Below are 25,530 nucleotides of genomic sequence, written 5' to 3'. Positions count from 1 at the left end.
AGTCTTTTAAACATGGCAGAAAAGCCATCTAGTGATTGGAATCACTCCCCACCCCTTGCCCCCAGTAGTAGAGATGTCAGCCCCTTGCCTTTGAAAAGTCAGTTGTCATTTCCTCTGACTTTTAAGCTCTTGAGAGGGCCTTCTTTTTAAAAAAGGCATCTGGTAAGAGTTCTCCTTTTGCTTATCAAGCCAAGCACAGTACTGTCAAGTCCACTGGAGTCTTGGCATGGAGTTGTAAACTCTAGCGACTGCTGGACTCAGGCAGGCGATAGAGGAGTAAAGTGAGTGTGGGGTGGGGCATTAGGAACTGGAGAGCGGAGGTCTTTCTGAAGTGGGCCCAACCTCCCTGTATTTCAGAAGCAACGTGAAGATTTGTTATGTGAAATAACTCCTATTTTTAAAGGACAAAAATTAAAACAAACTACTCATACCTACATGGATGCTTTGCAGTGAGATTTTACACTATTCCAAGTGTCCAGACTATTCCAGTCTGTCCAGTCAAAGTTACGGTTTTTCCAGTAGTCATGTATGAATGTGAGAATTGGACTATAAAAAAAGCTGAGTGCTGAAGGATTGATGCTTTTGAACTGTGGTGTTGGAGAAGACTCTGGAGAGTCCCTTGGACTGCATGGTGATCCAGCCAGTGAATCCTAAAGGAAATCAGTCCTGAATGTTCTTTGGAGACTGATGCTGAAGCTGAAACTCTAATACTTTGGCCACCTTATGCAAACTGATTAATTGGAAAAGACCCTGATACTGGGAAAGATTGAAAGTGGGAGGAGAAGGGGATGACAGAGGATGAGATGGTTGGATGGCATCACCGACTCAATGGACATGAGTTTGAGTAAACTCCAGGAGTTGGTGAGGGACAGGGAAGCCTGTCGTGCTGCAGTTCATGGGGTCTCAAAGAGTCTGACACAACTGAGTGACTGAATTGAAGTGAACTGAAGTGTAAGAGGCCCATACACTTTGATTATACCCACTGGTAGTGTCTTGGTACAAGACTTGTCTTGGTATAAGACTTGGTATAAGGCTTGGTATAAAGCCCAACTTGACGTTATGGGGCTTTGATTACCCACTGGTAATGTCTTATACCAAGAATGGACCTAATGCAGAATTAATTTAAATTATATATCAAAAGTCACAATGGAGTTCTGACAGTTGAAGTGAAGTCAGTCGCTCAGACATGTCCAACTCTTTGGGACCCCATGAACCAGGGCTTGCCAGGCTACTCTGTCCATGGGATTTCCCAGGCAAGAATACTGGAGTGGGTTTCCATTTCCTTCTCCAGGGTATCTTCCCCACTCAGGGATTAAAGCTGGGTCTCCTGCCTTGCAGGCAGACTCTTTACGCTCTGAGCCACCAGGGTTAAATCATACATATTTTCATATTTTCATTTATAAAATGGATTCTCATGCTTCCTTTTAGAAAATGTTTTTAGTATTAATTAGTGGCCAAATATTTTATATCCATAGCTATTTTCATTCTGAAATGATCATATGTTTTTGGGGAAAACATTTTATTTACAGTTAGTTTTTGTTGAAAATAAGTAATATACTCATGTTTTAAGCCATTTTTTGACAGTGAGTGATTCACAGTATGAAATAACCGTTGTATGCCAATACCCAGTATACACACACAAACACACACACGCACACACACATACACAATCTGTATTTGAAACATAGTATATGCAGTGCACTTTGAACTTTTCTATTCTATTTCATTAAGTAAATGCAGATTACAACTCACTAAATTGATTTCGTGAAGTATTAATGAGTTGTTCACATGGACCACAGCCTTGTCTAACTCAGTGAAACTGTGAGCCATACCATGTAGGGCCACCCAAGACGAACGGGTCATGGTGGAGAATTTTGATGAAACGTGGTCCACTGGAGAAGGAAATGGCAAACCGCTTCAGTATTCTTGCCTTGAGAACCCTATGAACAGTATGAAAAGGCAAAAAGATATGACACTGAAAGATGAATTCCCCAGGTTGGTAGGTGTCCAATATGCTACTGGAGAAGAGTGGAGAAATCACCGACTCGGTGGACATGAGTCTGAGCAAGCTCCTGGAGTTGGTGATGGACAGGGAAGCCTGGTGTGCTGAGTCCATGGGTCGCAAAGAGTCAGACACAACTGAGAGACCGAACTGAACTGAGTTGTTATTAGACAATGGTGGATTTAGCGCCTCTTGTTAATAAACTGATACATATTTTAAAGAACCTGGATTATGTTACAGTTATTAGCCATTAAATTTGAATACTGATCTGGAGCAAATACATGTGGGAAAGTTGAGAGTTACATTTGGGTGTCATTAGAAAAGGAAGACTGAGATCTGATTGCAGTCCCGTAACACAGACTGTTGCCCTTGAGGCCTTGGCGTTCTCCTTTAAGGATATGTATCTGTAGAACGGTGTCACTGCTGAACATCCCAGGAGGGTGGCTGTGAATGCTTGCCAGGCCTGTGTCTGGGAATTTGTCTGACTCCAACTCACTCGTATTCTGAAATGAAAAGAAATATCTTGGCACTATTCAGGTGTTGTTGTTTAGCTTGGAATGTTGAAGAGTTTATTGAGTGACTTGGAAGAAGTTTCAGAATTATCTGCTGCTGCTGCTGCTAAGTTGCTTCAGTCATGTCCAACTCTGTGTGACCCCATAGATGGCAGCCCACCAGGCTCCCCCGTCCCTGGGATTCTCCAGGCAAGAACACTGGGATGGGTTGCTATTTCCTTCTCCGATGCATGAAAGTGAAAAGTGCAAGTGAAGTCGCTCAGTCGTGTCCGACTCTTAGCGACCCCATGGACCGTGGCCCACCAGGCGTCTCTGTCCATAGGATTTTCCAGGCAAGGGTACTGGAGTGGGATGCCATTGCCTTCTCTGTCAGAATTGTCTAGCCAGTAAACAATTTTGCCACGATGGGTGGTGTAATAGGAAGTTGTATTTGTTAGCAGATGGTAGTAGCGGTTGCTGGGGATGGAAATGTGAGAGTGGTGGAACTGGGCAGTGGGAGAGGGAGTCTGGCCATTGTGAATTTGAGATGGTTATAAAATAGCAAGCTGTAGGCCTGGAGATAGTAAGAAGTGTGTGAGTAGTTGGAAATTCTGAAGTCAGGAGGGACTTTGAAGTTGTTTGACTTCCTTTGGGTAAACCTAGAAAGTGAAATAGTCCAGGAAGCTAGTCTCAGAGACTGTTAACTTGAAGCAGAGGGCAGTCAAACCCATTGAGAAGAGCACTGAGCAAGCACTGTGCAAAAAGATCAACTGATTTTTGACAGTGCGGAAGAAGTTAAGGTCAGAAGAGATGGGGAAGAGAGGATGGTTGACAGTGAATTTAGGTGCAGGAGAAAGTTAAGACAGGCTTTGAAAGAGGATTAAGAGAAAAATAGAGGCTCTTGAATTTAATTTTTTTGTGCATTTTGACTCTACAGTTGTGCTGGCCATTGTGGGAAATGCAAACGAATGACATAAATCTCATCCTTTAAGAAACTTCTAGTTTATTTGTGGAGACAGACTAACACATAAAGTATCTAAATGATGTTTATATAAGCATAGACACGCAGACATGGGAGGACACAGTGAATCTGTGAATGGACTAGCGGTGGTGTTAGAAACAAGAGAGAGAATTTAACTTTTAACTTGATGTACAGATTTGTGTACAGTTTGCTTGGGCCTTTATGATAAAAGTAGATTATTCACATACCTTTTCAGAGAACTGTATAGCTTGGTTTTGAGATAATACTCTGATTAACTGAGATCACTCGCTACTAGAGATGTGTCCCGTTCCTTTCATCTGATGATTTTCTACTTTGTTACCATTTTTTGCATTCTGGTCATGAGTATTGATTTCATTGAAAACCTCATGTTTAAATCTAGTGCTTCAACCTTGATCTGATAAAATATGAAGCGGCTTGATTTACTGTATTGGCTGGGTCCTTGCTCATCCATTTAGAGTAGATTACATTTTAAAGTAAATTATTTGCTGATCTTTTAGTTTTGGAAAAAATTTATAATTTGGGTTCTTTATAGAAGAGCTTGATAATTTAGCTGTCTCCTTTTGTTATCTATTTACTTATTATGAATTAATTTAAATTCAGCTCAGTTCAGTTGCTCAGTCGTGTCTGACTCTTTGCAACCCCATGAACTGCAGCATGCCAGGCCTCCCTGTCCATTACCAACTCCCGGAGGTTATCCAGACTCATGTTCACTGAGTCAGTGATGCCATCCACCCATCTCATGCTCTGTTGTCCCCTTCTCCTCCTGCTCTCAATCTTTCCCAGCATCAGGGTCTTTTCAAATGAGTCAGCTCTTTGCATCAGGTGGCCAAAATACGGGCGTTTCAGCTTCAATATCAGTCCTTCCAATGAAGGACTGATCTCTTTTAGGATGGACTGGTTGAATCTCCATGCAGTTCAAGGGACTCTCAAGAGTCTTCTCTAAACCACAGTTTAAAAGCATCAATTCTTTAGTGCTTAGCTTTCTTTATAGTGCAACTCTCACATCCATAACATGACTACTGGAAAAACCATAGCCTTGACTAAGTGGGCTTTTGTTGACAAAGTAATGTCTCTGCTTTTTAATATGCTGTCTGGATTGGTCATAACTTTCCTTCAAGGAGTAAGCATCTTTTAATTTCATGGCTGCAGTCACCATCTGCAGTGATTATGGAGCCCCAAAAAATAAAGTCTGACACTGTTTCCCATCTATTTGCCTTGAAGTGATGGTACTGGATGCCATGATCTTCGTTTTCTGAATGTTGAGGTTTAAGCTAGCTTTTTTACTCTCCTCTTTCAATTTCATCAAGAGGCTCTTTAGTTCTTCACTTTCTGCCATAAGGGTGATGTCATCTGCATATCTGAGGTTATTGATTATTTCTCACAGCAGTCTTGATTCCAGCTTGTGCTTCTTCCAGCCCAGTGATTCTCATGATGTACTCTGCAAATAAGTTAAATAAGCAGGGTGACAGTATACAGCCTTGATGTATTCTTTTTCTTATTTGGAACCAGTCTGTTGCTCCATGTCCAGTTCTAACTGTTGCTTCCTGACTTGCATACAGATTTCTCAAGAGGCAGGTCAGGTGGTCTGGTATTCCCATCTCTTTCAAAATTTCCACAGTTTATTGTTATCCACACAGTCAAAGGCTTTGACATGGTCAATAAAGCAGAAATATATGTTTTTCTGGAACTCTTGTTTTTCCATGATCCAGTGGATGTTGGCAATTTGGTTCCTCTGCCTTTTCTAAAACCAGCTTGAACATCTGGAAATTCATGGTTCACATATTGCTGAAGCCTGGCTTGGAAAATTTTGAGCATTACTTTACTAGTCTGTGAGATGAGTGCAGTTGTGCCATAGTTTGAGCATTCTTTGGCATTGCCTTTCTTTGGGATTGGAATGAACTGACCTTTTCCAGTCCTGTGGCCACTGTTGAATTTTCCAAATTTGCTGGCATATTGAGTGCAGCACTTTCACAGCATCATCCTTCAGGATTTGAAATAGCTCAAGTGGAATTCCATCACCTCCACTAGCTTTGTAGTGATGCTTCCTAAGGCCCACTTGATTTCACATTCCAGAATGTCTGGCTCTAGATGAGTGATCACACCATCATGATTATCTGGGTCGTGAAGATCTTTTTTGTACAGTTCTTCTGTGTATTCTTGCCACATCTTAATATCTTCTGCTTCCGTTAGGTCCATACCATTTCTGTCCTTTATCGAGCCCATCTTTGCATGAAATGTTCCCTTGGTATCTCTAATTTTCTTGAAAAGACCTCTAGTCTTTCCCATTCTGTTGTTTTCCTTTATTTCTTAGCATTGATTGCTGAAGAAGGCTTTCTTACCTCTTGTTGCTATTCTTTGGAACTCTGCATTCAGATGCTTATATCTTTCCTTTTCTCCTTTGCTTTTGGCCTCTCTTCTTTTCACAGCTATTTGTAAGGCCTCCTCAGACAGCCATTTTGCCCTTTTGCGTTTCTTTTCCATGGGGATGGTCTTGATCCATGTTTCCTGTACAGTGTCCTGAACCTTTGTCCATAGTTCATCAGGCACTCTGTCTATCAGATCTAGGCCCTTAAATCTATTTCTCACTTCCACTGTATAATCATAAAGGATTTGATTTAGGTCATACCTGAATGGTCTAGTGGTTTTCCCCACTTTTCTTTAATATAAGGCTGAATTTGGCAATGAGGAATTCATGCTCTTAACTGCAGTCAGTTCCTGGTCTTGTTTTTGCTGACTGTATAGAGCTTCTTCATCTTTGGCTGCAAAGAATATAATCAATCTGATTTTGGTGTTGACCATCTGGTGATGTCCACGTGTAGAGTCTTCTCTGGTGTTGTTGGAAGAGGGTGTTTGCTATGATAAGTGTGTTCTCTTGGCAAAACTCTATTAGACTTTGCCCTGCTTCATTCTGTACTCCAAGGCCAAATTTGCCTGTTACTCCAGGTGTTTCTTGACTTCCTACTTTTGCATTCCAGTCCCCTATAATGAAAAGGACATCTTTTTTGGGTGTTAGTTCTAAAAAATCTTATAGATCTTCATAGAACCGTTCAACTTCAGCTTCTTCAGTGTTACTGGTTGGGGCATAGACTTGGATTGCCGTGATATTGAATAGTTTGTCTTGGAAACAAACAGAGATCATTCTTCGTTTTTGAGATTGCATCCGAGTACTGCGTTTTGGACTCTTTTGTTGACCATGATGGCTACTGCATTTCTTCTAACAGATTCCTGCCCACAGTAGTAGATATAATGGTCATCTGAGTTAAATTCACCCATTCCAGTCCATTTTAGTTCGCTGATTCCTAGAATGTCGACGTTCACTTTTGCCATCTCCTGTTTGACCACTTCCAATTTGCCTTGATTCATGGACCTGACATTCCAGGTTCCTATGCAATATTGCTCTTTACAGCATTGGACCTTGCTTCTATCACCAGTCACATCCACAACTGGGTGTTGCTTTTGCTTTGGCTCCATCTCTTCATCCTTTCTGGAGTTATTTCTCCACTGATCTCCAGTAGCATATTGGGCACCTACCGACCTGGAGAGTTCATCTTTCAGTGTCCTATCATTTTGCCTTTTCATACTGTTCATGGGGTTCTCAAGGCAAGATAAACTACCAGTAAGTTTATCAGTTCAGTTTTTAAAAATGTGTACATGTTTAAATGATTTAAAAAATACATAAGTAAGCTTTCCACTCCTTGTTGCTAATCACACAATTCTGGTTCTCAGAGGTGAACCACTAATTCCCAGTTTCTTATAGTCTTCCAAAGATATTCTCTGCCTATAAAGGTTACATAGGTATGTATCCATTTTTGGATGTATAAATTTATACCCTATAGCTTTGAATCTGAATTAAGTATTTTGTGTGTGTATGTGGTGATTATATAGTCAAGGATCAAAGCAGAATGTAAAAACTGTTAGATTTTGAAACAGGAAAGGACTCAGTAGAAGCAGTTGGCTTTTGTAAAACTGCTCCATTAGTGGAGCCACTATCTCTGAGGCTGCCCTTGGAATTGCCACCACCCAAATAGTCACTGGTCTAGGAACCTAGAGAATGGAAGTTGCCATCCAGAGATTAGGGAGCTTGATCTAGAAGCTGCCAGTATATCCAGTTAATACCTAGGAAGCTTCAAGAAATTGGCTTCCTAACCAGCAGCACTGGCCAATTGTCACAGTACAGTGACTTCTGCCTAATTTCCTCCTTCCAAATTTCATTTCACGTGTGTTTTCGTGCACATGCATTTAATGGTGGAACATAGATCGCATCTAGCATCCTAGAAGCTAGGTAGAATATAGGAAATGGTAGGTAAAATGAGTGTAAAGTATAGTTTTAAGTTTTCCCACTCCTAAAATTAGAAATAGGTACAGTAGAGGCTGATAGTACCAGTGAAGCCCACTCTTGTAATTAATTGCACATCAGTTACTTTTATAGGGATTGGATTGAGTAGACCAAAAAAATTATTCTAACATTTGCTCAACTTTATGATTTTTTTTTTCTTTTTCTTCAATAGGATTGGGCCGAGCCTATGCCCTGGCTTTTGCAGAAAGAGGTGCATCAGTTGTTGGTAAGTTGATAGATTTTTCTTTTCATTAATACCTAGGAACTAAAATACAGTCTTCACAAGACAGATACCTTTGTATTTACATCAAATAATTTGTCAAGGTCAAAGTTTATCACCAATTTTTTTTCTTCTGCCAGCAAAATCTTTTCCCCATTGAGGCTGATTTTGTAACTTACTTTTTATTTATTTTTTTGTAACTTACTTTTTAAAGTAAACTAGAATTTGCAACTCAGTAGAATTGAGAAAGATAAGCAGGCTTTCATTATAAAATTCTTGAATTTGGTATATTGTGGGCTGTAATTTTTTCTTGCAGCAGACTGGTAGAAGATGAATCCCTATAAGTGTAAATATATTGGTAAGGAAAGAAATAGTGCATTTTCATAACTGGAAGTTTGAAATCAGGAAATCCAAAATATGTTTTTTTTTGTTTGTTTTTTAATTTCTTTCATCAAAATTTTTCAAATGGGAGCTTTTATAACAGTTTAAAAAATTTTAATTGAAGGGGCATTTACATGAGTTTTACTGTGGGGATTAAGCTGGAGGATGGGGTATTTGAGAACACACTAAATGTGGGGGGTTTTAGTAATCTCAGTGGTTTGCCTGGTGTGCTTGGCAGTTGGTGTGGACGTAGGAGTGGGTTTGTCTACAGCCACGTCTTTGTGGGGAGTAACTAAATGGATCTTCGCTGCCAGGTAGGTATGTAGGGCAGTTGTATGCCCCAATATTTATTCATATCTTTCCTGGGCTTTGGCCTCCCAATCACAGTTTTCCTACATCTTACTAGGGAATACAGAGAGAGAAATTTCTCCCAATTTGTTTATGGAGACATGTGTAACAGACTTAACAAGCAGCCAGGTTTTCTAAACCAAGAAGACCTACGTGGGATATTGAATATACTCTTCTCCCTCAGTGTGTATGTGTAGTTTATCTTTATGGAAGTTACACAGAGATCTTGGATGTTGTTTAAGGTCATAACCACAGTGTGTTAATCCAGTCTGCTTCTTGTGGCAAGAACACGTCAACACATTTTGACATTGTGATATTTTGTCAGGGGTGTATCGTTCAGACCTTTTTTTTTTTTTTGCCAGATTGTCCCAAGAATGTGTCATGTCAGGGCCTGTTTTTCTTTACTTTCTTTACAAAGATATTGCTATTAATTTATTAATATTTTTACTCATAACTTTTTATTTACATCTTTGCACTCAGTCATAAATGCTAGGGTCTCTTTTTATCTTTTGTATCTCCTAAAGGACCTAGAATATTGCCTTTTATAAAGAAAGGACTATTCATTGGTTCTTTTACTGTTGTAGCCGTTTTTTGGGGATGGGGTGGGGTGGGGAGTGGTTGGTGTGACTTTGAGATTGGTTGAGTAAATTTCCACTTTTTTGTTTGTGGCTGAGTTATAATCTTAGTTTATAAATTTGTTTTGTAAAAGCTTTTGCAGCAATATGTGTGTGTGTGTGTGTGGATCAGAATTCCTATATTTATTACTTTTGAATTTGTTGAACTCAGGTTGGACTTTTTCGGTTCTAAGGAAATGATAAACAGGGATGGTGTGTCTCTTGTCATTGACCCAGGGATGGTATTGCAGCAGGTGCTTGTTAAAGTCCAAAAAGGTAGAAAGTTCATGTTTTTGGAAAATTATTTACCAAACTTGGCTGGAGAGCCAGATATAGTTTAGTTTATGTGAAAGTGCAGAACTTTTCTACCACTTGTTGGCCTGTGAGCTGGCTGTGGATTCTCTAGGCTACCAATGGTTTTCGTTCTTCTAACCACCACTACCCTGTGCTTTAACTTTTTAAAACATAGATGCCCTGCTTCCAGATTGCTTTATGTGCACTGCCATTTCTCCTGAGTTAATTTTGTTCTGCTCAGCACAAAATTCCTCTGTGTACCTTACCCGAGGAAGCAAAAAAAAAGGAAACAGGAGTAAGCACATTTAGGATTTATGACAGAGTAGCTTGTTTGTGGTAAGATTACTGATCAGTTAATCTTATGACTAGCTCAGAGGCCAGTAAGAAGTAAAGCCGGAAGACATGGAGTAGCTTGTTTCTCACGTGAGAGAGCTTTTGCTTGGTTATGCTGAGTTAACAAACAAATCTCATTGATTTATCAGAATAAAGGATAGTTTCACACTTACCTGATGGTTCACCTCTGGTCAGTTGTCTTTCTGCTCTGTGTGTCTTACTAATTTCAGGATCTCAGCTGAAGGAGTGACTCTCATCATGGCTGTTCCCCATGGTGGTGCTTAAAGCTTCTGTTTAGAAGTGGCATGGCACTTCTACTCACATTTCACTGGCCAAAGGAAATCACCTGGCCAAGCCCAAAGTTAAGGGTAAATTTTGAGTATATTTGGAAGGTAGGTATGGCAGGATTTGGTTATTTGCTGATGTGGGTTGAAAAGGAGAGAGAATAGAGTGAGATAGAAAAGACTGGAGGAGGGCCAGATTCCCAGAGAGGGGACATTCCTGTAGACTTTCAGATGAGGCTAGTAAGTAGACAGTGGGACATAGGACTCTATAGCTGGGGGGAACATTGAAGCTATATAAATCTATTTTCAGTTCCCAGGTGGTATTTAAAGCCAGGAGACTAGATCAGATGACCCAGGTGGTGAGTGCAGATAGACAGGAGATGGAGTCCCAGGAGGACTCAGTCGCTCACTTTCAATTTCTTCTTCCTTTAAAGACACCCTTGGTGCCATCTGGTTGAGACAGATTCAGTCCCTTAAATTAAGGGGACCTCATTTAAGATACTGCTTTCTAAACTGTTACCACATTTTGGAGGCCTTCAAATATTTAGATACATTTATGGCCATGGGAACTGAACTGATGTAGCTCAGTCAATAAAGGATCTGCCTGCAGTGCAGGAGACCCGGGTTTGATCCCTGGGTTGGGAAAATCACCTGGAGAAGGAAATGGCAACCCACTCCAGTATCCTTGGCTGGAAATCTCATGGACAGAGAAGCCTGGTGGGCTGCAGTCCATGGGTCGCAGAGTCGGACACGACTGAGCGACTAATGCTTAATGCTAATGGCCATGGGAAATAGATGGGCAAACAGTGGAAACAGTGTCAGACTTTATTTTTTTGGGCTCCAAAATCACTGCAGATGGTGACTGCAGCCATGAAATTAAAAGACGCTTACTCCTTGGAAGAAAAGTTATGACCAACCTAGATAGCATATTTAAAAGCAGAGACGTTACTTTGCCAACAAAGGTCTGTCTAGTCAAGCCTATGGTTTTTCCAGTAGTCATGTATGAGAGTTGGACTGTGAAGAAAGCTGAGTGCTGAAGAATTGATGCTTTTGAACTGTGGTGTTGGAGAGGACTCTTGAGAGTCCCTTGGACTGCGAGGAGATCCAACCAGTCCATTCTGAAGGAGGTCAGCCCTGAGATTTCTTTGGAAGGAATGATGCTAAAGCTGAAACTCCAGTGCTTTGGCCACCTCATGCAGAGTTGGAAAAGACTCTGATGCTGGGAGGGATTGGGGGCAGGAGAAGAAGGGGATGACAGAGAATGAGATGTCTGGATGGCATCACTGACTTGATGGACTTGAGTCTGAGTGAACTCCTGGAGTTGGTGATGGACAGGGAGTCCTGGCGTGCTATGATGGCCATTCTGGAAAAGACTCCTGATAAACTAGGGTGATGGTATCTTTCTGCCAAACGATGAAAATATAACGGCAACTCTGTGTTTTGCACTTTTTCTTTGACTGTCCGGAAGCTTAAGGGTAAACCTGACACTGTCCTCAGCTAGGTAACCACCATTAGCCCATGCTTTGAGTAGGCTTCTCTTTCTCTGATGTGACATCTTCTTAATTTTTCCATTTTTTAATAGTCCTTGCATGTGCCTTTTATATTTAGGCACTTTAAATACTTTCTGGTAGCAATCAAGACAGAAACAGAATACAGGAGGAAATCCCCATTGGGCCCACTGTATCAATGAAATGATTCTTAATGCTGTTGTTTGCTATCAGAAACTTTTCAGAACGGGAGGAAAGGCATCAACATAGAAAACAGAAATGCCTGGAAGGACATCTGAAAAATGGTTAATAGCAGTTACCTCTGGAATAGGACACAGGTTAGAAGGGGCTTTTTGAATTTGTAGGGTTTGAATTTCTTAAAAGCATTAAAATAAATAACCTCTCCAAAAAATAAGTACACTTGTAGTATAATATTGCCTTTGTCATCTTTTTATACACTTCTCAGATTACTCATTGTAAAGCATGTCATGTGCAAAATCAGTGCATATAAAAATTATTTCTATTTTATAGATTTGGAAGCACCATTTTACTTTGGAAATAAAAGTAGTTTATAGATATGTCACTAAGTCATAGATATGACTTAGCTGGTGTCAAATCCTTGGATTGAATAAATATATGAACAGGAATATGTGTAAGCACGGTTATGGAGCACTCTTCAGATACAAAGCATTATTAACATTATTACTCCTGATAATTCAGTGGGAACTTAGAAATTGCTATATAAGCAATTTCCCAGAGAGGAGGAACTACTTATAGTAAAGTGAAACAGTAAAGTGTGGTCAGACTTTAAGGGATCTTGAAAGTTAGGCAGTGAATGATAGGATTCTACTGCAGATTTTCAGTGGGGGAATGACTTAGTTTAAGGCTGTTGTAGGGCCATTACCCAGCAACTGGCTGCTAGCAGCCTGGAATGATTAAGATTGGAGGGAAAAGGCCACTGGGGAGGCACTTACAGTAGTCTGGGCATGAAATGATAGAACAGGAAAGACATGGCAATAATTGGCTCCTCAGAAGAACTGGAAACTCCTCAGCACACAAACTATCTACCTTCCAAGCTCCAAGCACCAAGCCCAGTGCTGGCTACAGAGTGTGAATAGAGTGACTATTTGAAGAATCATAATGAAATGGATGTCAAGCCTTGATAGCTTTGTGGAGTGTACTGTTCAGAAATGGGAGAAAAGAGAGAATACCTGGGAAATGACTTAGCCAGCAAAGTGCTGCTGAGAGGGTGGGACAGTTTGCGGAAGATGATGATAAGTTTGATTTGCATTTTTTTTCCCCGACACACTAAAAGTGATATATGTTGCCTCAGCTGGTTTAGCAGTCCTGATATCAGGAGACCCAAAACATGTTTCTTGCTCTAGTCTTTGAGGCCAGTAGTCAGGGCTGAAGTACAGCATGAGAGAACGGGAAAACCAACTTCTGAGAGCCAAGCCCTGTACACAGATAGGATTGCTAAAGACAAATCCAGATTTCTCAATCTGGTTTATGTAACAATATGTTAAAAAACAATGTACGTAATGCTATCAAATAATATTAATGCTCTGCTGTTTCTCTTTCAACATTTCAATAAAAGAATTTATAATTTGTAACATATATGATAAAAAATTAAAATCTTTTATAAATAAGTGACATGTACATGGGGCTTCCCCGGTGGCTCAGAATTTACCTGCTATGCAGAAGACACAGGAGACCAGGGTTTGATGCCTGGGTTGGGAAGATCCCCTGCAGGAGGGCATGACAACCCACTCCAGTATTCTTGCCTGGAGACTCCCATGGACAGAGGAGCCTGGTGGGCTGCAGTCCATTGGGTTCAGTAGAGTCGGACGTGACTGAAGTGACGAGCATGCATGCATGCAACATGTACACATCTGCACGAAAAATAGGCACCTCAAATGAAATGCTATTTAAGCAGACAAAACAGTAAACAGAAATATGAATGACAAGCCTATGAAAATAGTGTGACTTCACTAGTGCTAAAATAGTGGGCTACAATTTATAATCATTTAATTGTTATATGGAAGAGAATGATAATGTCTAGTGTTGGGAGGATATGGGAAAACGGCCATTCTCACAAACCTGGTACTGTTTTCAGGCTTTGTTAGCTGATAACTCAGTACTTTGTGTTTAGGTATCCATTTTCCTATTTATAGGGTACTTTTATAGGCTCCAAGTGTGTTTATAATTTTCTGGATCCTTATGTCCCTACTCTAGTTGTTAGTGTATAGTAAGTAGGTGTTTAATAAAAACTCAGAGTGGATTTTTAATTTAAAAAAACTTACATAGTCTTTAATAGACTATCCAAGTCATTGATTTATTTAAAATGATGGAAATAGGCAAAAGATTTTACATCTTAAAAAAACAAAACAAAAAACTCTTCAGAGCTATAAGCTGGATTTTATATGGAGGATTTACAAATATACCACTTTGGAGGGTATTTTGATGGTTTTAGCTGAAAAGACTCTAACTATCATAATCTTACCAATAGGTAGTAAAAATACTGTGTACTTTGAAGCTGTTTGAGTGTGGCTGATTTATTGTTTCTTCTGTATTCTCTCCAAGCAAACATGACTTATTTTTTAAAGTGGAAATAATCAGGATAAAAGAAACTTGTTCACAGCTTTAGAGGAGGAGAGTGGTATTGTGGTGGGTCCAGGTTCTTGTATGAATTTTGCTATTTCATGCAGCCTTGGAGCCTGAACAAGTTACCTAACTTTTCCTAAACTCTTTCTTCTTCTGTAAAAATAGGAGCAACTGTTCCTGCCAAATTCCTAGAAAACTGTATGGAGCTCAAATGCAGCAATGTACAAAGTTGTGTCTTTAACAGTAGGTGGTAGGGATATTTTAAATTTTTGTTATAATTGGAATATTCAGTCAGTTCAGTTCAGTCGCTCAGTTGTGTCCAACTCTTTGCTACCCCATGAATTGCAGCACGCCAGGCCTCCTTGTCCATCACCAACTCCCAGAGTTTACTCAAACTCATGTCTATTGAGTCAGTGATGTCATCCACCATCTCATCCTCTGTCGTCCCCTTCTCCTCCAGATGTATCTTTAACAGTAAGCGGTAGGGATATTTTCAAATATTGTTATAATTGGAATATTCAGTTCAGTTCAGTTCAGTATCTCAGTCGTGTCCGACTCTTTGCAACCCCATGAATCGCAGCACGCCAGGCCTCCCTGTCCATCACCGACTCCCAGAGTTCACTCAAACTCAAGTCCATTGAGTCAGTGATGCTATCCAGCCATCTCATCCTCTGTCATCCCCTTCTCCTCCTATCCCAATCCCTTCCAGCATCAGAGTCTTTTCCAATGAGTCAACTCTTTGCATGAGGTGGCCAAAGTATTGGAGTTTCAGCTTTAGCATCAATCCTTCCAATGAACACCCAGGACTGATCTCCTTTAGGATGGACTGGTTGGATCTCCATGCAGTTCAAGGGACTCTCAAGAGTCTTCTCCAACACCACAGTTCAAAAGCATCAATTCTTCAGCGCTCAGCTTTCTTCACAGTCCAACTCTCACATCCATACATGACCACTGGAAAAACCATAGGCTTGACTAGACGGACCTTTGTTGGCAAGGTAATGTCTCTGCTTTTTAATATGCTATCTAGGTTGGCCATAACTTTTCTTCCGAGGAGTAAGCGTCTTTTAATTTCATGGCTGCAGTCACCATCTGCAGGGATTTTGGAGCACATAAAAATAAAGTCTGACACTGTTTCCACTGTTTCCCCACCTATTTCCCATGAAGTGATGGGACCAGATGCCATGATCTTCGTTTTCTGATTGTTGAGCTTTAAGCCAACTTTTTCACTGGAATATTAGTCATATATATATAAGTGATGACAGGGTCACATAGTATAAGTACATTTCTCTTTGTTTACAAACAATCTTTTAATGTTGCTGCTGACTAAGCCCTTCAGTGTGTAATCAGTGCTTTCCTAGTTAAGGCTGTAATCCCTGTGAATTAGCTTTGGTAGGGTAACTGAGTAGCGTCAGTGTTAAATTTGTCCTCTCTGAAGTGCATACTTGTCTTGATAAATCTATTTTGATACTGTTTCACTGCATTGATCATTGATCTCAGTAATTATTTATTCAGGCTTTAATGTTTACCTTTGATTGCAGTTGGAATAGTTTGCACTTGGGGATAGTGTTTCATTTCACAATTGAACATTTCTTTCTTTACTTCAATATTGTTTTCATCAATTTGCTTTTGAACTTTTCCTTGCTTGGGTAAAAAGGGTCTTAGAAGACTTTTAGTTATATATTTCAAAATCTTGATTTTTTAAATTGTTTATTTCCTGTTATTTAAGTAACTGTACTCAAATAATGAATAGTTAATAGGAATTTAGTCTTGAGAATCTTAAAATTTTAATAAAATTCTCTGAGGGATAATGTAAGCCTTTCCCCCATTATTTTTTGTCTTTGTAGGTTTTTTTATTTGCAATAAGACTGATAAGACTATATGGTTAGAAAAAATATACCTCAGTCCACATTTTGAAAAACTAATTTCCTTTAAACACAAAAACACATTTGAATAGTTTTTCTCTGAGTCATCCCTTTATCTCCTTTTACTGCACTACCCCAGTTGCAACCCTCACCCAATTCCCCCCCTAAGAGAGTTATACTTCAAAAGAAGAAAAGATTTTGTGCACTTTTTTCCAGGTATGATAATCATCAATTTGATCATATTAAGAGAGTTTAAATTTTAGCCTATATCTCTATGCCATTATTAATTAGTAATTTTAAAATTATTATATTTCTCATGGTTTATGCAATAACCCTACAAAAATGATCACTTTGCAATGCAAGTTAATTCTTTGTCCCCAGTATTTGTCTTAAGATGTTTGGCATTGACCTATTGTGGCTCAGATGGTAGGGAATCTGCCTGCAGTGCAGGAGACCCAGGTTCTATCCCTGGGTCAGGAAGAAGCCCTGGAGAAGGGAATGGGAACCCACTCCAGTGTTCTTGGCTGGAGAATTCCATGGACAGAGGAGCCTGGTGGGCTACAGTCCATGGAGTCGCAAAGAGTTGGACATGACTGAGTGACTGACACATTATTTATCTTTTCATTTGTTTTTGCATGTTATTTTGTAAATTCAACTTTGAATGATTGTGTAAATTACTTTTGTTATCATATTATTTAGTTATGTTGCCTTTATATACTTATGATACAATTAATGCAATAATATAGTTACCACATACTTAACTTTCAGTACATTATAAACTCTTTGAGGATAGGCACCATTCTTATACATCTGTAGATTTCCTTGCAAATAGTAAATGTTCAGTTAATGTTTGTGTCTGTATATACAGGAATATGTAAAAATGTAATGAAAGTCACTCAGTTGTGTCCAACTCTTCGTGACTCCATGGACTGTAGCTGGCTAGGTTCCTCTGTCCAAGAAATTTTCCAGGCAAGAATACTGGAGTGGGTAGCCATTCCCTTCTCCAGGGGATCTTTCCAACCCAGGGATCAAAACTATTCTCCTGCATTGTAGGCAGATTCTGTACCTTCTGAGCTACTAGGGAAACATATAAATTACATATATGGTATAAATTAGTGACTGAACACATGTTAGTTGTGTGTGTAGTTTTTGACCTTTTTCAATCAATAGTTTTTATTTCTTTTTTGGTAGATCGTGACACATTATGTTTTATAAAAATTCACCAGTGTGAATTTAATATGCTTGTTCTTTATCACCATTGATGTAAATGGCTTTCTTGACATGGAGAATATATGTCACATTATGTATTTAACCTTTCTTTTCTTTTTTTCAGTCGTGATAAGAACTCTTAATATGAGATCTACCCTTTTAAGAAATTTTTAAGTGTACAATAGAGTATTATTAACTACAGGCATTATGTTGTACAGCAGATAAGATCTTTAGAACATTTTCATTTTGCATTATCGAAATTTTATGCCCACTGATTAGCAACTCCCCATTTTCTCTTCCTGCTAGTCTCTGCAACCACTATTCTACTCTCTGATTCTGTGAGTTTGACCATTTTAGATACAATCATGCAGTATTGGCCTTCTGTGACTGGGTTGCCTTGTTATCTTCAAAGTTTATCCATGTTGTTACATATTGAAAAATTTCCTTCTCTGTTTTTAGAGGCTAAATAATAGTACATTGTATGTATGTGCTGCTTCTTCTTTATCCATTTTGTCTGTCAATTGATATTTAGATTGCTTGCACATCTTGGCTATTGTGAATAATGCTGCGTTGAACACTGGAGTTCTTTTATCTCTTCAGTTCCTGATTTCAATTCTTTTGAATAAATACCTGGAAGTGGGATTGCTGGATCATATGGCAGTTCTATTTTTAGTTTTTTTTTTAAAAGGATGTCCATACTGTTTTCCTCTGTGTTTACTCTTAAAAGCGATCTTTTTTTCTTTTCCTAAAAATAGGTTGAATCAGTCTTTTGCTTTCCAAAAGAGAAACATTGAACAGTTAAAAATTTCATGGCGTGAACCTGTGTTTAAATATTTTCACTGCCTCATATCTATATTTAAAAACAAAGAGACATGTTTTGAAAGTACATATATCATGGTGTCTTCAGTAGGATGAAAATACAGTAGGAGGGAATTAGGAAGATGACTGAAAACATTTGCTAATAATATAATTTCATTCCACCTCGTATTATTTAATGTCTAGAACTGAATTCTTATTTGTTTATTTTTGCATTGCAGTGAATGACCTAGGAGGGGACTTCACAGGAGTTGGCAAAGGCTCCTTAGCTGCTGATAAGGTTGTTGAAGAAATAAGAAGGAAAGGTGGAAAAGCAGTGGCTAACTATGGTACGGTATTTAAGAGAATTATACTGTTTCTTTTATTTTTCCTCAACTGATGCTATTTCTCATGTTAACAAATCACTGAGCAAATATCTCAGCATTCCAGTGTAATTATGAAATTAGATTTTATCTAAGTTCTGCCAAAGGTGTTTAGCAACAGATTTTATATGTGAAATTTTTTTGATGTAGATTATTTCATAAGTCTAAATTTTATTCATTTGTTTACTTAGTGTTTTTAGTAGTGAGCATGTGATATAACCAGTACATTATTGTAAATGTGGATATGAATATGCTCTTGTGACTGCAGTGGGTCTTAGTTGCAGCTTGTGGGATCTCATTTCCTGACTAGGGATTGAACCTGGGCCTTCTGCATTGGGAGCTCAGAGTCTTAGCCACTGGAAGTCCTTACTCTTGTTCTTAAAAGCTAAAATATCTCTTATATTTCTGTAGAATTACATTAAATTCTTAAAGAAATTTCTTTTATATTTCTTAAAGTAATATAGTGTAAGAAGTGAAATGCCCCAATTCTGTACCCAGCTTTCATATTCCATTCTGCATAGGAAATCATTGCTATATGTAACTTTCTTATCTTTATAAAAACTTAAGAGTCAAAAGTAGGCATTAAGAATAAATAAAAAATCATGAAAAACAGCAAATACAGCTTTTATGTTTGATACATTGATTCTAATAGTATTTATTTTGTTTTGTTTTAAATTGATTTATTTTAATTGCAGGCTAATTTCTTTAAAATATTGTAGTGGTTTTTGCCATACATTGACATGAATCAACCATGGGTGTACATGTGTTCCCCATCCTGAACCCCTCTCCCACCTCACTCCCCTTCCCATCCCTCAGGGTCATCCCAGTGCACCAGCCCTGTGCACCATCCCAGTGCACCATGCATTGAACCTGAACTGGCAATCTGTTTCACATATGATAATATACATGTTTCAATGCTATTCTCTCAAATCCTCCCACTCTCGCCTTTTCCCACAGAGTCCAAAAGACTTTATTATACATCTGTGTCTCTTTTGCTGTCTCGCATATAGGGTCATTGTTACCATCTTTCTAAATTCCATATATATGTATTAGTATACTGTATTGGTGTTTTTCTTTCTGACTTACTTCACTCTGTATAATAGGCTCCAGTTCCATCCACCTCACTAGAACTGATTCAAATGCATTCTTTTTAATAGTTGAGTAATACTCCATTGTGTATATGTACAATATACATTGTATATACATTTCTTATCCATTCGTCTCCTGATGGACATCTAGGTTGCTTCCATGTCCTCGCTATTGTAAACAGTGCTGCGATGAACATTGGGGTACATGTGTCTCTTTCAGTTCTGGTCTCCTCGGTGTGAATGCCCATCAGTGGGATTGCTGGGTCATATGGCAGTTCTATTTCCAGTTTTGTAAAGAATTTCCACACTGTTCTCCATAGTGGCTGTACTAGTTTGCATTCCCGCCAACAGTGTAAGAGGGTTCCCTTTTCTCCACACTCTCTCCAGCATTTATTGTCTGTAGACTTTTTAACAGTAGCCATTTTGACTGGTATGAGATGGTACCTCATTGTGGTTTTGATTTGCATTTCTCTGATAATGAGTGATGTTGAGCATTTTTTCATATGTTTGTTAGCCATCTATATGTCTTCTTTGGAGAAATATCTGTTTAGTTCTTTGGCCCATTTTTTGATTGGGTTGTTTGTTTTTCTGGTATTGAGCTGCATGAGCTGCCTGTATATTTTTTAGATTAATTCTTTGTCCGTTGGTTCGTTTGCTATTATTTTCTCCCATTGCTTATAGTTTCCTGCATTGTGCAAAAGCTTTTAAGTTTAATTAGTTCCCATTTGTTTATTTTTGCTTTTATTTCCAGTATTCTGGGAGGTGGGTCATAGAGGACCCTGCTGTGATTTATGGCAGAGAGTGTTTTGCCTATGTTTTCATCTAGGAGTTTTATAGTTTCTGGTCTTACATTTAAATCTTTAATCCATTTTGAGTTTATTTTTGTGTATGGTGTTAGGAAGTGTTCTAGTTTCATTCTTTTACAAGTGGTTGACTAGTTTTCCCAGCACCACTTGTTAAAGAGATTGTCTTTTCTCCATTGTATATTTTTGCCTCCTTTGACAAAGATAAAGTGTCCATAGGTGTGTGGATTTATCCCTGGGCTTTCTATTTTGTTCCATTGAGCTATATTTCTGTCTTTGTGGCAGTACCATACTGTCTTGATGACTGTAGCTTTGTAGTATAGTCTGAAGTTAGGCAGGTTGATTCCACCAATTCCATTCTTCTTTCTCAAGATTGCTTTGGCTATTCAAGGATTTTTGTATTTCCATACAAATTGTGAAATTATTTGTTCTAGTTCTCTGAAAAATACCATTGGTAGTTTGATAGGGATTGCATTGAATCTATAGATTGCTTTGGGTAGTATACTCATTTTCACTATATTGATTCTTCAGATCCATGAACTTGGTGTATTTCTCCATCTATTAGTGTCCTCTTTGATTTCTTTCACCAGTGTTTTATGGTTTTCTATATATAGGTCTTTTGTTTCTTTAGGTAGATATATTCCTAAGTATTTTATTCTTTTCGTTGCAATGGTGAATGAAATTGTTTCCTTAATTTCTCTTTCTGTTTTCTCATTGTTAGTGTATAGGAATGCAAGGGATTTCTGTGTATTAATTTTATATCCTGAAACCTTACTATATTCACTGATTAGCTCTAGTAATTTTCTGGTGGAGTCTTTAAAGTTTTCTATGTAGAGGATCATGTCATCTGCAAACAGTGAGAGTTTTACTTCTTTTCCAATCTGGATTCCTTTTATTTCTTTTTCTTCTCGGATTGCTGTGGCTAAAACTTCCAAAACTATGTTGAATAGTAGTGGTGAGAGTGGGCACCCTTGTCTTGTTCCTGACTTTAGGGGAAATGCTTTCAATTTTTCAACATTGAGGATAATGTTTGCTCTGGGTTTATCATATATGGCTCTTATTATGTTGAGGCATGTTTCTTCTAATCCTGCTTTATCATAAATGGATGTTGAATTTTGTGAAAAGCTTTCTCTGCATCTATTGAGATAATCATATGGTTTTTATCTTTCAGTTTTTTAATGTGGTGTATCACATTGATTGATTTGCAGATATTAGAGAATCCTTGCATCCCTGGGATAAAGCCCACTTGGTCATGGTGTATGATCTTTTTAATATGTTGTTGGATTCCGTTTGCTAGAATTTTGTTAAGGATTTTTGCATCTATCTTCATCAGTGATATTGGCCTGTAGTTTTCTTTGTTTGTGGCATCTTTGTCTGGTTTTGGTATTAGGGTGATGGTGGCCTCATAGAATGAGTTTGGAAGTTTACCTTCCTCTGCAGTTTTCTGGAAGACTTTGAGTAGGATAGGTATTAGCTCTTCTCTAAATTTTTGTTAGAAATCAGCTGTGAAGCCGTCTAGTCCTGAGCTTTTGTTTGCTGGAAGATTTCTGATTACAGTTTTGATTTCCATGCTTGTGATGTATCTGTTAAGATTTTCTATTTCTTCCTGGTTCAGTTTTAGAAAGTTATAGTTTTCTAAGAATTTGTCCATTTCTTCCAAGTTGTCCATTTTATTGGCATATAATTGCTGATAGTAGTCTCTTATGATCCTTTGTATTTCTGTGTTGTCTGTTGTGATTTCTCCATTTTCATTTCTAATTTTGTTGATTTTAATTCCTCTTCCTTTTTTTCTTGATGAGTCTGGCTAATGGTTTGTCTATTTTATTTATCTTCTCAAAGAACCAGCTGTTAGCTTTGTTGATTTTTGCTATGGTTATGTTTCTTTTTCATTTATTTCTTCCCTAAGTTTTATGATTTCTTTCCTTCTACTAGCCCTGGGGTTCTTCATTTTTTCCTTTTCTAGTTGCTTTAGGTGTAGAGTTAGGTTATTTATTTGATTTTTCTCTTATTTCTTGAGATAAGCTTGTATTGTTATGAACCTTCCCTTTAGCACTGCTTTTACTGAGTCCCATAGGTTTTGGGTTGTTGTGTTTTCATTTTCATTCATTTCTATGCATATTTTGATTTCTTCTGTGATTTGTTGGTTATTCAGAATTGTGTTGTTTAGCCTCCATACGTTGGTATTTTTAATAGTTTTTTTTTCCTGTAGTTAACAGCTAATCTTAATGCATTGCGATCAGAAAAGATGCTTGGAATGATTTCAATTTTTTTGAATTTACCAGTGCTCAATTTATGTGATCTATCCTGGAGAATGTTCTGTGTGCACTTGAGAAAAAGGTGAAATTCGTTGTTTTGGGGTGAAATGTCCTATAGATGTCAATTAGGTCTAACTGGTCCATTGTATCATTTAAAGTTTGTGTTTCCTTTCTAATTTTCTGTTTAGTTGATCTATCCATAGGTGTGAGTGGGGTATTAAAGTCTCCCACTATTATTGTGTTACTGTTAATTTCCCCTTTCATACTTGTTAGCATTTGCCTTACATATTACAGTGCTCCTATGTTGGGTGCATATATATTTATAATTGTTATATCTTCTTCTTGGATTGGTGCTTTGATCATTATGTAGTGTCCTTTGTCTCTTTTCACAGCTTTTATTTCAAAGTCTATTTTATCTGATATGAGTATTGCTACTCCTGCTTTCTTTTGGTCTCCATTTGCGTGAAATATCTTTTTTCAGCCCTTCCCTTTCAGTCTGTATGTGTCCCTTGTTTTGAGGTGGGTCTCTTGTAGGCAGCATATATAGGAGTCTTGTTTTTGTATCCATTCAGCCAGTGTTTGTCTTTTGGTTGGGGCATTCAACCCATTTACATTTAAGGTAATTATTGATAAGTATGATCCCGTTGCCATTTACTTTGTTGTTTTGGGTTTGAGTTTATACATTTTTTCTGTGTTTCCTGTCGAGAGAAGATCCTTTAGCATTTGTTGGAGAGCTGGTTTGGTGTTGCTGAATTCTCTGAGCTTTCGCTTGTCTGTAATGCTTTTGATTTCTCCTTCATATTTGAATGAGATCCTCTCTGGGTACAGTAATCTGGGTTGTAGGTTTTTCTCTTTCATCACTTTAAGTATGTCCTGCCATTCCCTTCTTGCCTGAAGAGTTTCTATGGAAAGATCAGCTGTTATTCTTATGGGAATCCCCTTGTGTGTTATTTGTTGTTTTTCCCTTGCTGCTTTTAATATTTGTTCTTTGTGTTTGATCTTTGTTAATTTGATTAACAAATTGTCTTGTTTTTTTTTGCCTTGGGTTTATCCTGTTTGAGACTCTCCAAGTTTCTTGGACTTGGATGGCTATTTCATTCCCCATTTTCGGGAAGTTTTCAACTATTATCTCCTCAAGTATTTTCTCATGGCTTTTCTTTTTGTCTTCTTCTGGGACTCCTGTGACTCAAATGTTGGGGCATTTGACATTGTCCTAGAGGTCTCTGAGGTTGTCCTCGTTTCTTTTAATGCTTTTTTCTTTTTTCCTCTCTGCTTCATTTATTTCCACCATTCTATCTTGCACCTCACTTATCCTATCCTCTGCCTCAGTTATTCTACTGTTGGTTCCCTCCAGAGTGGTTTTGATCTGTTATTGCATTATACATTATTGATTGACTCTTTTTTTATTTCTCCTAGGTCCTTGTTAAACATATTTTGCATCTTCTCGATCCTTGTCTCCAGACTATTCATCTGTAACTCCATTTGGTTTTCAAGATTTTGGATCATTTTTACTATCATTACTCTGAATTCTTTTTCAGGTAGACTCCCTGTCTCCTCCTCTTTTGTTTGGTTTGGTGGACATTTGTCATGTTCCTTTGCCTGCTGAGTGTTTCTGTGCCTTTTCATCTTGTTTAGATTGCTGTGTTTGGAGTGGCCTTTCTATATGCTGGAAGTTTGTGGTTCCTCTTTATTGTGAAGGTTCCTCTCTGTGGGTGGGGTTGGACGAGTAGGTTGTCTAGGTTTCCTGGTTAGGGAAGCTTCTTTTGGTGTTCTGGTGGGTGGAGCTGGATCTCCTCTCTGGAGTGCAATGAAGTGTCCAGTAGTGAGTTTTGAGGTGTCTGTGGGTTTGGTGTGACTTTGGGCAGCCTGTATATTAAAGCTCAGGGCTATGTTCCTGTGTTGCTGGAGAATCAGCATTGTGTCTTGGTCTGGAACTTGGCTCTTGGGTGGGGCTTGGTTTCAGTGCAGGTGTGGAGGCTTTTGGATGAGCTCTTATTGATTAATGTTCCCTGGAGTCAGGAGTTTTCTGGTGTTCTCAGGTTTTGGACTTATGCCTCCTGCCTATGGTTTTCAGTCTTATTCTTACAGTAGTCTCAAGACTTCTCCATCCATACAGTTCCGATGATAAAACATCTAAGTTAATGGAGAAAAGATTCTCCACAGCGAGGGACACCCAGAGAGGTTCTCAAAGTTACATGGAGAAGAGAAGAGGGAGGAGGCTGATAGAGGTAACCAGGAGGAGAAGAGGGGGAATCAAAAAGGGAGAGAGCAGTCCAGGCAGTAATCAAATCCCTGTGTGCTCTCCACAGCTTGGAACACCCAGAAAGGTTCATGGAGTTCCATAGAGAAGAGAAGAGAGAGGAAGGAGATAGAGGTGACCAGAAGAAGAGGACGGGGAGTCAAAAGGAGAGAGACAGATCTAGCCAGTAATCAGTTCCCTAAGTGTTCTCCACAGCCCAGAATACCCAAAGAGATTCACAGAGTTGGGTAGAGAAGAGAAGGGGGCAGTGAGGAGACAGAGGTGACCTGGGGGAGAAAAAGGAGAGTCAAAGGGGGAGAGGGCAATCAAGCTGGTAATCACACTCCTAAGTAAAAATGCAGAGAAGGCAATGGCAACCCACTCCAGTACTCTTGCCTGGAAAACCCCATGGGCAGAGGAGCCTGGTAGGCTGCAATGGGATCGCTAAGAGTCAGACATGACTAAGCGACTTCAGTTTCACTTTTCACTTTCATGCATT

General features: G+C 38.7%; 1 protein-coding gene across 1 annotated transcript in view; it reads left to right on the top strand.

Moving 5' to 3' along the window:
- The window catches only part of HSD17B4 (hydroxysteroid 17-beta dehydrogenase 4), a 107,845-nt gene that overhangs the window by 971 nt on the left and 81,344 nt on the right, over nucleotides 1-25,530 (top strand). The window contains exons 2-3 of the mRNA XM_069591700.1: nucleotides 8,005-8,058; nucleotides 18,506-18,613. Of these exons, the coding sequence (XP_069447801.1) occupies nucleotides 8,005-8,058; nucleotides 18,506-18,613 (162 nt within the window). The remainder of the gene's footprint in view (nucleotides 1-8,004; nucleotides 8,059-18,505; nucleotides 18,614-25,530) is intronic.

Source organism: Ovis canadensis, chromosome 5 (genome assembly GCF_042477335.2).
Source record: "Ovis canadensis isolate MfBH-ARS-UI-01 breed Bighorn chromosome 5, ARS-UI_OviCan_v2, whole genome shotgun sequence".
NCBI lineage: Eukaryota > Metazoa > Chordata > Mammalia > Artiodactyla > Bovidae > Ovis > Ovis canadensis.
The sequence above is the reverse complement of the archived record's forward strand: the minus strand, read 5'-3'. Positions and strand labels throughout refer to the sequence as shown.